The sequence below is a fragment of the Tetrao urogallus genome (genome assembly GCF_951394365.1).
Source record: "Tetrao urogallus genome assembly, chromosome: 12".
NCBI lineage: Eukaryota > Metazoa > Chordata > Aves > Galliformes > Phasianidae > Tetrao > Tetrao urogallus.
Window position 1 is genome coordinate 17,703,556 of NC_136825.1, and position 16,791 is coordinate 17,720,346.

A 16,791-nucleotide genomic window follows, 5' to 3' on the forward strand; every position below is an offset into this window, starting at 1 on the left:
GTGTCAAGAGCTCTGCAGTGAGAGATGCTGAGCAGTGCCCATCTGTAGGGTGGGAGACAGAGCAGGGATGGCTCAGGTGAATGGCAGCACACTTCTGCACTTGTGTGTGTCCTTTGGCTGAAGTCTCGCTCACCAAAGCAGCAGCCTGCCTTCCTAAGCTGGTAAACCTTCCTGACACCATAAGCAGCATGCTGGAGTCTTTGGATGCTGACTGGGGACACAGGGGCAACCTGGTGTGTGACCAAGGGGTGCTGCTCCCTCCCACCCATGGAGCTCCTGCTGTGCAGCGTCTGGGAGCTCACTCCTAGGTGCATTTACAGGTTTATTGCCAACCTGAATGATGCAGTTATTAAAGAGAGCCTTAGGAGAGCCCCACCTGGACTGCTGGGAACTGGCTGTGCTAGTGTCAGAGCTGCTGACCTCTGCTTTGTTCCATCAAGTGGAACTGCTAGTTCTGCAGATGGGCTTGTGCCATTTTTTCCTCATCTGCAGTCTTGTTACCTCCCACCCAATTTATCACGTTCTTTTCTTTAGCTCTGTCCTCCCTTCCTTTGGGAGGATGGAAAAGGTGAAACCTAAAGAGGTTTCTCCTCACACTTGAGATCATTGAAAGGCCATTTGCTCTGATGATTTCACCCTTACCAGAGGGCAGGGAGCAAAGCACTGTTCCTGTGGCTGCTGCCTGGCATTCAGCTCTCACATCATCTTGTGTGCTTCAGCCTTGCGTCTGAATGGGCTGGATGCTGATGGGTGGTGAAGGAAGAGGGCAGCATCCCTACAGGGAGGCACTTTGGGGCCATATGGCAGCATCTCTGGGTGGCTGATCCCCCCTGGAGACCACTGCTGCTCCTGGGAAGCAATATAAATAGTGAGACCACGAGGATGTGGGTGTCCCCAGTGGGAGCAGCATTGTTCTGGCACCTCTGCTCCGAGCCACCATCCCTCACACTGAAATGAAGCTAGAGCTGGGCATGCTGTGCTCATCCTGCCCGAGGAGGGCACTGTGCTCTCATTCAAGATGGGAGCCCTGCATTGCTCACAGGAAACAGGCCTCGCTGCCTGGAGCCTTTTTACTTCCTTAGCAGGCACGGTAGGAGAAACTTAAGCATATAGAAAACAAGTAAGAATATAACTGGAGGAATTTCTAACTGTAAGAACTGAAGTCTTCATTCTTAGTCCTTTTTCCTCCTGAAAAAGCTTTGCAGTTCTCAAGCTTAATGCTTCATGTCAGCTCTTTGCCTGTGACAGTATGTTACTTTTGTGTCTTTAACACGTATAGCCAAAGACAGACTCTGGTATTACTAATCTAAATGAAGTGAAATCCTAAAGAGGCTCAGTAGAGAGTGAAATTGCAGTAGATCTTGCCTGTGGGATTTGCAGTTCTTAAGAATCGAGACTGTGCATCTCACGTAATACTTCTCCTTGCTTTCCAAATAACTGGTGGGGGTGTCTCGCTGCGGGCAGCATCCTCGGTTGCCTTGGTTTATGGTGGCAGGAGGCAGGTAAGGAGAAATCCTTTCAGCTCTCAGTCGGTCTGCTGGACATAAGAGCATTGCAGCGCCTCGCTTAGGCCGTTTGCCTTTCAGGAGGGTTGGTGCAGCTGTTGAAAGGCACCGGCTGATTCCCGACGCTCATTCTTTTGTTTTTTCCAACAGGGAGGTGAAATGGAAGGTGAAGCAGTCGAAGCCATTGTGGAGGAATCGGAAACTTTTATTAAGGGGAAAGAGCGGAAAACCTATCAGAGACGCCGCGAGGGAGGGCAGGAGGACGAGGCTTGTCACATAGCTCCCAACCAGGCAGACGGAGGGGAGGTGGTGCAGGATGTCAACAGCGGCGTGCAGATGGTGATGATGGAGCAGCTGGATCCAACTCTTCTTCAGATGAAGACTGAAGTAATGGAAGGTGCCGTGCCTCAGGAAACGGAGGCTACGGTGGATGACACGCAGATCATAACGCTTCAGGTTGTTAATATGGAAGAGCAGCCTATAAACCTTGGTGAGCTTCAGCTGGTCCAAGTACCCGTTCCAGTGACTGTACCCGTTGCCACCACATCTGTGGAAGAACTTCAGGGAGCTTATGAAAACGAGGTTTCCAAAGGAGGCCTGCAGGAGGGAGAGCCCATGATCTGTCACACCCTGCCTTTACCGGAAGGCTTCCAGGTCGTGAAGGTGGGTGCTAATGGAGAGGTGGAGACACTGGAACAAGGGGAACTTCAGCCACAAGAAGATCCCAATTGGCAAAAAGATCCAGACTATCAGCCACCAGCCAAAAAAACAAAGAAAAACAAAAAGAGTAAGCTTCGCTACACCGAGGAGGGCAAGGATGTGGATGTCTCTGTGTATGACTTCGAGGAGGAGCAGCAGGAGGGTTTATTGTCTGAGGTCAATGCAGAGAAGGTGGTGGGCAACATGAAGCCACCTAAACCAACAAAAATTAAAAAGAAAGGTAAGCTGTGAGTGCGTTCTGAAAATGCATCTGCTGGGGGGGGAGCCTTGCAGTATGGTTGCGGTGACTCAGTGGATGCAAGCAGGAATAAAGCAGGCATGCCAGTGTCCCTTGCTGCCTCATTTAATAGCACTCAGTTCTGCTGTTTCTCGGGCACGTAGGCTGTAAAGGAGTTCATTTGCTTCAGTGTGATGCTGTGATATTAGTATGCCCATATCACTACAGTTGAAAAGATTCTGTTTTCTGCTCTAATACATATTAAAGACTTTGCGTCCGTGTTTTACATTAGGAACCAACAGTGCAGCTAGCTTTGTGATTTATTTTCTTTTTTAAACAAAGTGCTGGATAGGGTAAATGATATAAAATACAGCAGTATGTACTTTCCTTTTGGGAAATTTAAACCTGTAAATTAAGGAACCCTTTTCAGTGTGGAGCAGGAACACTGAGTGCTGGCATAGGAATGGAAAATTCAAGCCAAACTAGTCACTGCCTGTGTTCCTAAGGATGTACAATTGGATGTAATGGTACAAGATTGCTTCTCACATTAGCTAAACCTCCACGGTGTTTCCTTTTCCCTGCTGACCTATTATTGTGTTATGCAGTAGCCCACGGTACCCTTGAGTAAAGCTGATTTCCTTCATGGCTAGGTGTAAAGAAGACATTCCAGTGTGAACTGTGCAGTTACACTTGTCCACGCCGTTCCAACTTGGACCGCCACATGAAAAGCCACACTGATGAAAGACCACACAAGTGCCACCTCTGTGGCAGGGCATTTCGGACAGTCACGTTACTGAGGAACCACCTCAACACTCACACAGGTACTCCTGCTTTTGCCTGCTTTGTTTGTGTGGGATTTGCTCCACCTTTAGGACAAAAGCAAGGTGATCTTTCTGATTCCAGTTACAAAACAAGCTAAGGAAGAATCTGTGCAGTGCTGCTGTCCCTTTCTCATGAATGCAGGTGTTCTCTGCCTGGCCAGGTCAGGTGCAGACCTCATCCATTCTATACACAGATTTAAAAAAGCCAGCCCTGGGCCCTGCAATTAGCTTAAACTTAGAAAAAAAAAAAAATAATAATAATAATGAAATCCAGTTGTGTTGGACGTTTGTGGTTGTATCCTAAGCATTGTGTGGCCATTGCTTCTTGCAGAAAAGTAAGATGAAGAAAGAAGCTGGAGCTAAGAATGAGAGAATCGAAAGCAGAAGGGAGTGAGAGAGAGGGAAAAAGAAAGGGTTATAAGCTACATCAGTATAACTTTCTGGTATGATCTGTAGAATCCTTCTATTGCTCTTACTTAAATTCTGGTGTACAAAGGTAATTAAACAGTGATGAAACTTAAATAATCCTCTTGTGACTTCTGCAGGAGACTCGAAAAAGCAATAGTTCGTATCCCTCGTTGCTCTGCCTGCCTGTGCCCACATCGTGCCTAGCTGAGCAGTGTGAGGTCTGTGAGTTACTGAGTGATGTGAGAGAATAAGGGAGTTTGCTTCCTTGTAGAAGGGATGTTCAGTCCCTAAGAAGGCCTTCAGTTCAGTGTTTATACAAAGGTCATATTTATGTTCCATTCAGCTCTCTAATCTTTGATACCACGCAAAAGATGGTGCCGTACTTTCTTCTGTTACTCCACCTGAATGCCTCCTTCCCTTTCTGCTGCCCACCCTCAGGTACTCGCCCTCACAAGTGCCCAGACTGTGACATGGCCTTTGTGACCAGCGGGGAGTTGGTGCGGCACCGCCGTTACAAACACACCCACGAGAAGCCCTTCAAATGCTCCATGTGTGACTATGCCAGTGTGGAGGTACGTCAGCTGGCTGGTGCTGAGGTGGTGTTGGGCTAAATGAATGGGTCTTTCAGAAGATGGAAGGAATTGTAGCGTGCTCCGTGTTGAAGGAGGCAGCCCTCTCCTATGTGGGCCGTGCATTTAGACCTCAGGTGCCCTGCAGTTCTAGGGCTGTGCATTTGACACGTTGGGGTGTCTGCAGCCAAAATTAATGACCCTTTGCTTCAGTCCTGAAGCAAAAAGCAGCTTTGCTTATATCAAATGATTGTCTCATTTACTTCGGAGCATGCAGTTTTGCTTGTATGCTCTATCCTGTGCAGGACTGTTACCTGTGCTTCAGGACAGCCTTAATATTGTGACAGAAATTACAGAGCATGGTAGGGAAAAGAAATCTGAGCTAGATGAGAGATGTGATTTTAAAAATGCAATGTGTGCAATGGCAGGTCAATGGGTAATGTTGAGTAGGGAGGTCAGTCTTTATCTCTGTGCTGTGACTTCAGTGCTGTGGTTTGAATGTCAAACTTGCAGTGATATTCATGGTACGAATTAAGACCAGATTTGTTTTAATGTGAGCTTGTGCTCCCTTGTGCAGACAGCAGTTCTCCATTTATGCAGCATGCTCATACTTGAGTAGAAAATGACTTGGTTCATGCCTTCTAGATAAAAGCAGGAGAGAAAGAAATTTTCACCTTGTTGATTGTAGATCTAGAATTGTTTGTACCAAGTTGATCATCTCACTTGAAGTAACTTAGCAGAAAGCACCTTCTGGGGAGAAATAAATGGTGTGCAGGACACTGCGCTACCTATTGTCCCCACCTCCAAAGTTCCTTGGGTGCTGACTCTCCCAGAACACTTTCTTGTGTCTCTCTGAGGTAACTTCACATTTCAGCCTCTCCTCAAATCAGTGAGGTGAGAATGAGGCTGTATAGAGTCTGCATTGAATGTGGGAACAGGCATCAAGCAAGGCTAGGAGCATCGTTGGGAAGTACAGTGGGAGGGGGAGGTTATGTGCAGCACGAGAATAGAATTGAAACGTGCTTGCTTGAGTTTGTCTTATTGTCAAGATAAAACAAAAATCAGTCACCTGAAATTCTCATCTGACTCGTTGTGCTTTCAGAAATCAGACCTGCTCATCTGCTTCTGTTCTTTCAGGTTAGCAAATTGAAACGCCACATTCGTTCTCACACTGGAGAGCGTCCGTTCCAGTGCAGCTTGTGCAGCTATGCCAGCAGGGATACCTACAAACTGAAGAGGCACATGAGGACCCACTCTGGTATTGTTGACACATTTGCTTTTTTTTTAATTTTGGTGGCTTCTGTGTTTTGGTGTCAGAGTGCTGAATGAAACTGGCGCTCTTAATTGGCGAAGTAAACGTTTATTTCGTGTAAAATCTTTATCACGGTTTGTAGCTGAAAAATATACACTGTAATTTATAAGCACCAGTAAATACATAAGCCAACAGGAATTACTGCCCTGAGAAGGGAGCTTGGAGGATTCCAATTTCATTGTGAGGTAATAAAATACAGCCACTTGTAGAAAGCAGAGAAGAAATTTTTTCCCTTATTCGTGCTCCAGTTGAAGATGAGCCATTTTCAGTTTCGTGCTCAGCATGTTTGCAAAAGCATCTCATACGTGTAGGGCATAAAGATCCTCAATTTTTTCTTTGATGGAAATAGCAATTGTGTTTAGCACAGAGTGTTGGCTGGAATGCCAGGTTGATTATATGGCTAAAATTGAAGCGGGGGGGAGAACTGCACTTGTAATTTGAGTTTATTGAGTAATTTGAAGCTCTACCCCTCAGAAAATCTGCTTCTGCTTGCTGTTTTCTGGCAGCCTGCAGGTAGGTCCTCTCTGCACTTCCTGCAATTAAGGGTATTAATTAACTGCTGTGCTTAAAGAGTAGACTTGAGTTTCTTTGTAGAAAGATGCGTACAAGAACAAAAAGTTCTAGAGAAAGAGACAGTGAGTTACTATTTCTGCCTTCTGTCTATTGCAAGTTTCTGAGAGCTTGGGGCTTCTTGGTTGGATTTCATTTCAGTAAAAGCACTTGTGCTATTTCTTTTCCTTCTGCTACCGTAGGAGAGAAGCCATATGAATGTTACATCTGCCATGCTCGCTTCACTCAAAGTGGTACCATGAAGATGCACATTCTGCAGAAGCACACGGAGAACGTGGCCAAATTTCACTGTCCTCACTGTGATACTGTGATAGCGAGAAAGAGTGACTTGGGTATGTACCTCAGAAATGTGCTCGTCTGTTGGAAGTGCTGCAGAAACCTTTTCCCTGAATTAGAGTTCATCTGACCCAAATGCTGTCTACTTTTTAACCTAACAGTTCTGGTAACTGTACCCAGTGAAGCACAGGCTTAGAAGTGGGGCTTGTAACACGTGCTTAGCTTCCCATAATTGCTGCAGACTGAGATTTTTCTGTTTCTTCTATGCATCCAGTGTAGGATGCATTTCAAGCATACAAGGCAAGTGATTTTCAGGCCCATAGGTGTGGACTGAAAGTGCCTCTTAGAAACGAGGCATTTATTCAGTCCAGCATGTGGATTAGGTCTGAGAAACCAAAGGTCAACTGACTTGACCTCCTGCATGTTGGAGACCGTTACGTTTATCCACGTGTGTCTGCACCCAGCTAATGGGCTTGAATGTGAACAAATACTTTCATTTTCCAGGAAGTGGAGCTGTGTGCTACAGACAGGATAGGAGAGACAGAATTGCCACAAAAGCCCTGAGTCCTTGCAGTAGAGAGTGTTATCTAGTGAGCAGTACCCAGTGATTCCAGCAGGCAAGCTCTCTGATGTACAAGAAGGTGAAAAATAATGTCAGCCCAGAGCAGCTGAGAAGGAAGAAGCCACCATTTGGCAGAACTTTCAGTCTGTAAGCAAAATACCAACCACGTAATGGAAAGGCAGGCTGCCTTCCAATTAAAACGAATGAGGAGTGCCACAATGAGGGGTGGCAGCCAGCTGATGTCAGGTGCCTACCAGAGCAATCGGAACTGATTTACACCAGAGAAATAAAACCTGATGTTAGCAATGAAGAATTTGTTCTTCCAGGAGCGTTTCAGTCCACAAGGGGCTGCTTTGTGCAGCTGTGGTGTGCTCTCAGTTGGAGTGTTTTGAAGAAATGACTAAAACCTCTGTTGGGGATTATCTGCTGGTATCCCTATTGCCTTCTAGCCCTGTCACTCTGGCTTCTAATCCTGCAGAAAATCCTGTTTCTGAATGTTATTACCTGGCTTCTGACTGAATTCAGGCAATTCACAGTAGAGTAGTCTTAAGTGGCTTGTGAACTGTTTTACTTCTGTAATCTTTGTGTGTTGCATAAGCAGTGCTGGCAAAAAATCACATTGTGCTGTCCTCCAAGAGAGTCCTTGTGGGTGTATGCTGACAGGAGCAGACCTGCTGTCCCTGCTGTCTGCTCTGTTTTGAGGCTAACGTCCACTGTCTGAAAAACTCATTTAAAGTGCTGCTTTTTTGCATATAATTTGTTGACTTAAATTATGCAGTGTAACATCGAACCCTTTATCACTAGGAAATGCACTGTGCCAAGAGATTGCTACCAACTGCTAAATGTGGGATCTTGTGGCAAAGCTTGGCAGAGACATTTCTGCCTCTAAATCGTTCTGGTTGCTTTTTATTTGTGAGTCTTACTTCTTTGGTGGAATTCTGAATCAATGGTTCGCTCTCCTGACTTGAACCCAAGAGCGCGTGGAGGGGAGTAGCGCTCAGGGACGGCGGGCTGGACTTGTCATGGAAAGCCACGGTGATGAAAGCCTGTGATTCTTTGCTCCTAGGTGTTCATTTGCGAAAGCAGCATTCCTACATTGAACAGGGCAAGAAGTGTCGCTACTGCGACGCTGTGTTCCACGAGCGCTATGCCCTCATCCAGCATCAAAAGTCTCACAAGAACGAGAAGCGCTTCAAGTGTGACCAGTGTGATTATGCGTGCAGGCAGGTAAGTTGTGCTGCTGGCACCCCTCAGGAGCTTCAACTCGCAAAACGTGAGGGAGGAGCCTTTGCTGTGAAGTCGGTCTGGCTGTCAAGATCATAGAATCATAGAATCACCAAGGTTGGAAAAGACCTCAAAGCTCATCCAGTCCAACCGTTCACCCATTACCAATAGCTCCCACTAAACCACGTCCCTCAAAACAACATCCAGCCTTTCCTTGAACACCCCCAGGCTCGGTGACTCCACCACCTCCCTGGGCATCCATTGCAGTGCCTGACCACCCTTTCTGAACAGTAATACGTCCTCATGTCCAGCCTGAATCTCCCCTGCCGTAGCTTGAAGCCATTCCCTCTGCTCCTATCACTGATGACACGAGAGAAGAGGCCAACCCCCAGCTCACTACAACCTCCCTTCAGGAAGTTACAGAGAGCAATGAGGTCTCCCCTGAGCCTCCTCTTCTCCAGGCTGAACATTCCCAGCTCCTTCAGCCTCTCCTCATATGGCCTGTGCTCCAGACCCCTCACCAGCTTTGTTGCCCTCCTCTGAACACGTTCCAGGGCTTCAATGTCCTTCTTGCAGTGAGGGCCCCAAAACTGGACACAGTACTCGAGGTGCAGCCTCACTAGTGCTGAGATGAAATCAGCTCTCCCTTTTTGAAGGGAGTGGGGTGAAGGAGGGTTCAGAGGCCTTGTCTCTTGGTGCGGTGCTCACCTATAGGGAGCCCCTCTAAGGGGGGTAAGGCACAGTGCTGATGTGTCTGTTGATAAAGAGTTGGTAGGAGTCTATGGAATGGGAATAGCTGGGATTGAACGTGCTGTCAGTCAAGATGTACACCACTTCCTGCAGAATCATCCTTTTTTGCTCTTAACGCAAAGTTTTGGGCTCCTCTTGACCACAAATCAGCTCTTCTGTGTCTGTCTGAGTTCTCAGGTTACTTTTCATGTCCTGCTTGTCCCTCAGGAGCGGCACATGGTCATGCACAAACGGACCCATACTGGAGAAAAGCCTTATGCCTGTAGCCATTGTGATAAAACCTTCCGTCAGAAACAGCTCCTCGATATGCACTTCAAACGATACCACGACCCCAACTTTGTCCCTGCTGCCTTTGTCTGTTCCAAGTGTGGTAAAACATTCACTCGCAGGGTAAGGGAATACACTGTTATGAATTAACATTGTTTTGTTTTGGAGTGGAACGAGGGCTGGTGGGGAGGGGGGGAACAGAGGAAGAATGACATGTTTCCCCAGAGGAAAGGGTGGTTGAGGTACAGGAGCTGTACTGACATTTGAAATGGAGCACTTGCTTCTTTCTGGGAGGACACCTGATATAATTCAGAACTAACATTGTCATATATTGAGATCAAAAGCAGTGCGAAAATTCAACTTCATTCATAAAAGTTATTGAAATAAATGAGTCGTTTTCACTAATTATTCTTCCTTTTTTGAGAAAAGACCCATAGACACACACACAACAAAAACCACAACAAGTAGGTTATCGAAAATATGTTTATAAATATAGGGCCAGAGTGCTTGAAGTGCTTGGTCTCAATTTCAATGCATGCTTTGTTTTTTTTGTTGTGTTGTTTTGTTTTTTTTCTTCCATGGAGTAGAACACAATGGCCAGACATGCTGATAACTGTTCTGGCCTAGATGGTGGGGAAGGAGAGAATGGAGGAGAGACAAAGAAGGGCAAACGTGGCCGAAAGAGGAAGATGCGCTCTAAGAAAGAAGATTCCTCTGATAGTGGTAAGAGCAGAGCAGTGCGTGCTGAGAGCTGCACACCTGGGGTGCTGTTTGTTTGCATGTTTTGTAGGTTTGTTCTGGTAACTGAAAGGTGTCTGTGGTTGGTAAGTTTAAAAAACAAAACGAAAAGACAGTCTATGATCAAATACAGAGATGACTGCCTGTAGGGGATGGCACAGTTTCTGCCATCCTGTCCTTTTCTAGAGGCTAAGTAGTCAGGGGGGGAAACCAAAACACTTGTGTAGCTCCTTGCCTTGGCTGCATGGTCCCTGTTCTTCCTGCTATTGTGTGTGTTTTCAGCATCCCAAAAGAAGTGGTGTGTTTCTCTGTGTGAAATGTCACACGTTCCTGCTTCTCTGCTGCAGGAAAGCACGTGGCATGTCTGAACAGCCAGCCCAGTGTTGAAAGGCTTGGCTGCTGCTGTTAGGAAAGGATGGGACATCCAAGAGAATGATAGAGAGAGTGCTGGTAAATTCATGGGCTGTTGTGAAAGACCTGCTGAGGGCTCAGGGGGCTGTTGGTGTCTTCCACCCGACATGTCTTTGCACTGATGTTGGGAAGGTGGCCACTGTGAGGCACCTGGCTTGCCAAGTCAAGTGCCAAAAGGTGAATAAAGTGCAGTTCAAAATAGAGTGACTGCTGTCTGCAAGCTTCTCCAGAACAGGGAGGCAAACTGTTTCTGCAGATAGACTGCTTGCCTTTACTGAGGTAATCTTGATGAAGGAAAAACTCATAGCCTGTCTTCCTGCTGGAAGAAAAACCATCATATCTTCAGCAAGAAAATCCAGATGGGGTGTAAAGACAGACCAGATCAGAGATGATTCTCCTAAAGTAGTATTGCAAAGCAGTCTTTCATCTGAAGTCCCTTATGTAGTTAATGAGGGGATGTAGGTAGGGAATGTATCTGAAAATCTGAAGTGACAGACAGGTTTTACAGGACCTTGGACAAGTGTGGTCAAACTGGTGGTTGTGCAAACCCTGACAGCAAAGCTCTAATAAGAAGTCATTTCTTAAAGTCATGTTTGTACAGATATTTGGGAACGGTGTGTTGTAGTCCACTGGATGAAGTGTGGGTAACTAATAGTTCATGTAAAGCATGGCAGGATTTAGGGGGCGAAGTAAAATAACCATCTGGGTAGAAACTAATTAAAGCCAAGTGATTCTGGAGTGTCTGCTTGTAGTGTTTGGTTTGTAGGCTTCTAGTTGATAGGGTGGGTGTGGGGTTCAGACCAGTTTGTGAGGAAGCTGGTCACAAGTCATGCTTGTTAGGTGAGCCGATGGGTCTGGAGTGCTTGTGGCTCAGACTCCCTGCTGACGCAGCTCCTTCAGCCTCAGATGAGCTGCCAAGTTTGGGCTGACTTCCTCAGGAGTCATCTGATGGAGAAGCGATTCACCAGCAGGAGCTGAGTAGCAGTAAGAAAGCAGTTCTAACTACGTTCAGCTTTCGCATTTGGCTTTCTTATCTCTTGATCTGCAGCTTCAGGAGTTTCTACAAGTGCCACGTTTTCTAGAAAATGGTGAGCAGAGCTGTGACAAAGCAGGCCCTTGTGATGAGTCACCTTGCTCACGTGCAGGGCGTCCTGAGCACGTTGATGGTGCCAACCGTGGTAGCTTTAGGGAGTGCTTGGAGGTGGAGGCTTTGGAGTGATTAGCTCAGTTCACAGTATAAAAGCTGCAAGAAGATACAGCTTGCTGTGCGGCTGTTGGATTGGAATCGGTTCCAGAGTGCAGCAAAATGCAGAGCTGGATGGGAGCTGCGTGGCTTTAAAATATACTGTAGTGGGCTTGCTTGCCTTGGGAAAGAGGTGCTGGGGAAGATCCTTTTGTTCACTGGTTGGTATGTTGCTGTTTGGAAAGCACGGTGTGTGATCTGTAGAACCGTGTTCACCTCTGGTGTTTGAGAAACCCCCAGTCCTGGGTGGAACTGTCACATTCAACTTAAGGTTTTCAGTTCTTGGAGGTAAGTTCCTTCTAGGGAGCTGCAGTGCTGGTTTCCCACTCGTTTAACAACAACAGCAACAACAGATAGATATGGCACTGTTGTTTCTTGAGGGTTGGGACTTGCTTTTGGATCACTCTCGAGTTCTGGGATGTGTCATAGAGACGCTGCAGTCCCTGCTGCCAGGTGAAGTCTGTTGGAAAACATATCCAGGTGGCACTTTTGGGATCTGATGGTTCCTAATGAGCGTGGAATTGCCCAGCAGCCTGTTACACGGGCTCCCCATCCTGCCGTTGGCTCTCTGAGCTCCTTCAGAGGAGCTTTTATTGCATAGCCTAACATAGAAATAAAAAACACTTGCCTAAATGGCAATTTGTTGCCTCTAAGGTGAAGTGACAGACTGACATCCACGCCACCACCTTCTTGGCAGGGAAAATTAGCATTTTGTTCTGACTCGATGAGGATTTGGTGGTTCTTCTCTGTAAGCAGGTATTTCAGTCTTGATTGAACTGAAGTCTGATTCGATCCAATGCTTCTTTTAGAGGAAAACGCTGAACCAGATCTGGATGATAACGAAGACGAAGAGGAGACAGCAGTAGAAATTGAGGCTGAACCAGAAGTTGAGCCGGAGGCTCCTGCACCACCTCCCAGTAAGAAGAGGAGAGGGAGGCCCCCAGGCAAAGCTGCCACCCAAACAAAACAATCCCAGCGTAAGTCACTTGTTGTGCTGCTCAGACTGCTTTTGTCCTTTGATTGGAGCATTCTTATAAGGGAGCTGCTCCTCTCAAGAGAGCTTATTTAAAACAAAACAAAACTTGAAAAAATTGCACTTGTCTGCTTTGCAAAGGCTGCACCGTGTGCTTGAAATGAATTGCGAGTGCTTTCTGGTCAGGAGGAAGCAGGGTTGCTTCAGACTATGCAAAAAAGAAGAGGATGTTTTTTTCTTCATTATTATCCCAACTCACAGGTGTCCAAACTGCACGTTTCTTTGTGTTCTTGCACAGTTACTGCTCACGTGACTTTGTACAATCACTGTGGCATTCTTAGCACAAACGAGCATGCTTCAGGGTTGCATTTCTGAGCGTGCAGATGTAGCCTCAGCTCTCCAGAGAAGAGAAATCAATAAGTGCAAAGCCTCAGTTAAAAATACTGGGAACAAGGCAGAAGGGGCCAATCCCCTTTCCTGCAGAGGGTGAGAGCTGTCTGGGGGCCTGGCTGTCTGCTCAGTGCTACAGTGTGGCCTTCCTGCATAGCAGCCTGCAGAGACTTCTCATGCTGACGCAGTCACAAGTGTGACTGGACTTCCCTCAGTTGGAAGCTTTGCTTTTCATTGTGTGTGAAGAGGGGCTGCTCTGATCTGCTCCATGCACATCTGTTGTTGGCTGCTGTGCAAGATGCATTGTTTGAATGTGGTCTTAAAGTTGCAGCCTATGTTTGTAGTGTTAGCACATCTTCATGCAGGGGTGAGGAAATTCTTTACTATGAGAGTGGTGAGGTGCTGGAACAGCTGCCCAGAGAGGCTGTGATGCCCCGTCCATCCCTGGAGGTGTTCAAGGCCAGGTTGGATGGAGCCCTGGGCAGCCTGGGCTGCTATGAAATGTGGAGGTTGGTGGCCCTGCGTGTGGCAGGGGGTTGGAGCTTCGTGATCCCTGAGGTCCCTTCCAACCCTGGCCATTCTGTGACTCTGTGGGATGGGTTTGTAGATGAGTGAGGAGGCTTGAGTCACTCTCCCCTGAAGTGGGAGAGTGGGTCTCACCTTCTTTTTCCATACGAAAGCCCTAAGCGTGTACTGAGAGGTGGTCTGATGAGGACAGCTCTGGAGCTGGCTATAAAGCTGTTGTTTTCCTCTCTCCCCCTTTGTTTTCTGCTCCTCCAGCTGCAGCAATCATTCAGGTTGAAGACCAGAACACTGGTGAAATCGAAAACATCATAGTTGAAGTAAAGAAAGAACCTGATGCAGAAACAGTAGAGGAAGAGGAGGAAGCTCAGCCTGCTGTAGTGGAAGCTCCAAACGGAGACCTCACTCCTGAGATGATTCTCAGCATGATGGACCGGTGATGGAGGAGGACCACGCCGGATACTGAACTGGCCTGGGCTGTGTTTAAGCGGCTCAAATCTATTTTTCCTTTTACCTTTTTTTCTTGGCTTTGGGAAATGCATCATTTTAGACCATTTTACCAAACATACTGGGAAATAAAACTTCAAAATGATGTTAGAATGTGATTTAACTAGAACTTGCTGTTTTATGTTAGCATTACAGGATCATGGAACATTAGGAAATGCTTCGGAGTCCATGAGGGTTTCCCGTGAGGTGCTTGATTGGTTTTGTTCTCAGCTGCATTGTAAACAGGCTCCTCGGATGGCCAGCTTTACGTGCAACGAGTTTTATGATACAGAAGTGGAAGCCTTGAGTAGAATGTGTGGTAAACCACTCCGGACTTTGCCCTTCCAGATCCCAGAGTCCTTGAGCCTCCTTCTCTCAGTAGTGTTTTTAACTGTAAATGCAGACTTGGGAGGGTTCTAGACTTTTTAAATGTTTTTTGCTTTCCCCCCACTGACTAGCTCTGGTTCTCCAAGTCGGCTGCACACGGTAGTTTTGGCATGCTCCAACTGGTTTCTGTCCTTTAATATGCTTTGCTTTCTGCAAAGCATTTCTGTAATGGTCAAGCTTTGTAAATAACTTTTTTTTTTTTTTTTTTTTTTTACATTTTAATCTTTTTCCATTAATTAATTAAGAGGTATGCAAAAAAAAAAGATACAGTTGAAATAAACCCCCTGGTATTTTAATTCCTTTTGAACTAAGTGATGAGAGGATCAATAGTGTAAATGTTGGAAAGGCTGTTGATAACTGATCCCACAGAGGAGATGTGTCCCCAGCGCTATTGCTTGTGGAACAGCAGAAGCCCACGGGTGAAGGCTGCTCTTAAAGCACACAAAACCAGCGTTGGGAACATGTAAGGAACCTTCTTTTTGAGTTATAACCTCACGACTACGTTTTCTTTGCTCTATCTTGTAGTTGTATTTTGTGTTGATGAATCCTTTGTTAAGACAGAAGTGATTTTGAAGTGGGTCACTGCAGCCCTCAAAAACCCGGGCCGGGCAATTTTAATAGGTCAGTAATTACACAATTTTGGATCTCTAATAAAGACAAAAGGAATAATGTGAAATACAAATGATGCCTGTATATGAAACTGTCACATGTTAAAATATGTAAGCTTTTTATAGAGCCTCAGTCTTGCTGATTTCAAACAAATTTTTCTTCTATGTATCGCTTTTAAGAGAGCTATCAGTTTAGCTATCAGACTCTAGGTTGATGCATTTTTGTACTTAGCTGTACTGTGTGATATTTTTCATTATTTTAGGAAGCCAACACGGAAAAAAAAAAATACTGTTATAAAATATGTAATGGGGTTTGAAAGCTGGGAAGGAGAATATACTGCTGTACAGCTAATAAATAATAATGGATTAACGCGTGTGCTCGCTGGCTGCTTTCTTTGGGCTGCACTGCCCCTCCTGCAAGGCTGCAGGACAGTGGGAGCAGGGGGCAGCCGTCGCTGTGCTGCTGGTTCTGCTCTCGTTGTGGGTGTTCCTCCCCCCAAATGCAGGGTGGTGGGGTGAAATCACGGTGCTGTCAGCTGGTGGTTGTGCAGGTTGTACCTTACAGCTCGGGAGAGACGGCGGCCAAGAGGAGGCTTGAAAGCTGGCCTGGCTGCTCGCTGATCTGATGGCTCTGGGGCGACCTCACAGCAGCCCAGCTGAGGGTGTGGATGGGAGCAGTACCTGGGAGCATCCTCCGTCACCCAATCTGTCACCTCGTGCCTTGCTGACCTGGTTTCTGTGTGTGCTCACTCACCGTGCCTTGCTTTACGTTCAGTTTGATCCCAACTGCTGGCAGCTTCCACACTCAGAGGGACTGATTCCTGCCGTGCTACAGCCGAGGTGTCAGTGAGGGGTAAGAAGCACCAGCCGTGGCTTTCTCTTTGGCTTCTGTGGTAGAAAAACTAACGACCTCTTCTACTCTTGTCCTCACAAGGCTTCTGGAGCAGGAGGAGCTGCAGCTAAGGAGAAGGCCAGGTTGCTGTTCAACAGAGCAGGACATGGAGAATGTGGAAGAGAGATCAGGGTATTCAGTGATGCTCTTATCTTGCTGCTTGGTGGCCTGGAGCCCAAACCTAATGGCGGCCTGAAGGATGCATCTGAGGGTGCTGAGGAAACCACTGTGAGGCCGTGGCCCATCAGCTTTGAAACCTCCTCGTTGACCTGAGGAGGTCTGTGATACCTGGAAGAAGATCCTACCTGTCTTCAGGAAGGGTAAGAAGGAAGATTTGGGGAACTATAGTCAGATCACACTTTTGTTCCCGAGAGCCAGTAAGCCTGCTGTCCCGTTGTCCTGGAAAAGCCATAGATCCAGACAGGACCACTCTGGGCTGGCCATGGCTGCTGCTCTTCCTTTTCCTGAGGTGATGAGGCTCTCAGGAAGGCACAAAGGTACAAAGCTGCCATGTGTTGTGGATGGGCTCTGGAGACAGCCATCCCTGTGTGGGCACTGCTTCCTGCCTTCACTTTTATGCTGAAGATTTGTTTCAAAAACGCTGCAACCTCGGGTGTCCGCAGCACCACTCTGCTGGTGGCTGCTGAGCCAATGCTGGCAAACGTTGGGCCTGAAGTTCTGCAGCTCTGCTCCATCCAGGAGTGCTTCTATGGTGGAGTCTGTCTGGAGCCTTCCCTGGGAAAGTTTGCATTGCTCCAAACAGGAAACCCTGCTTTTTGGGGCACCAGCCATGGCTGGCCAGGGGGGCACCGTAGTGTGATCAACAGCAACACCCGTCTACATCAGCAGTCCCTCCAGGTGCCCAACACGAGCAGGATGACTTCCCCGTGCTGGGAGCAGCTCTTCTCTCCCTCACCACTCACCTCCATCCGCTGAAGCA

The 16,791-nt window shown here is 47.0% G+C and overlaps 1 protein-coding gene across 3 annotated transcripts; it reads left to right on the forward strand.

Moving 5' to 3' along the window:
* Nucleotides 1–1,655: 1,655 nt before the first annotated feature.
* Nucleotides 1,656–13,918, forward strand: CTCF (CCCTC-binding factor; the record flags this gene model as incomplete). 3 transcript variants are annotated; one of them, XM_079541562.1, is made up of 10 exons in its annotated part: nucleotides 1,656–2,445; nucleotides 3,093–3,263; nucleotides 4,110–4,243; nucleotides 5,378–5,498; nucleotides 6,305–6,454; nucleotides 8,027–8,187; nucleotides 9,142–9,324; nucleotides 9,789–9,924; nucleotides 12,403–12,570; nucleotides 13,737–13,918. In XM_079541562.1, 10 exons carry the CDS (start codon nucleotides 1,665–1,667, stop codon nucleotides 13,916–13,918), a joined length of 2,187 nt encoding a protein of 728 aa, XP_079397688.1. The 3 variants fall into 3 exon arrangements, with proteins under 3 accessions (XP_079397688.1, XP_079397686.1, XP_079397687.1); XM_079541560.1 differs by having other exon boundaries at nucleotides 1,665–2,445; nucleotides 9,789–9,921; XM_079541561.1 differs by having other exon boundaries at nucleotides 1,665–2,445; nucleotides 9,789–9,921; nucleotides 13,743–13,918.
* Nucleotides 13,919–16,791: the final 2,873 nt, after the last annotated feature.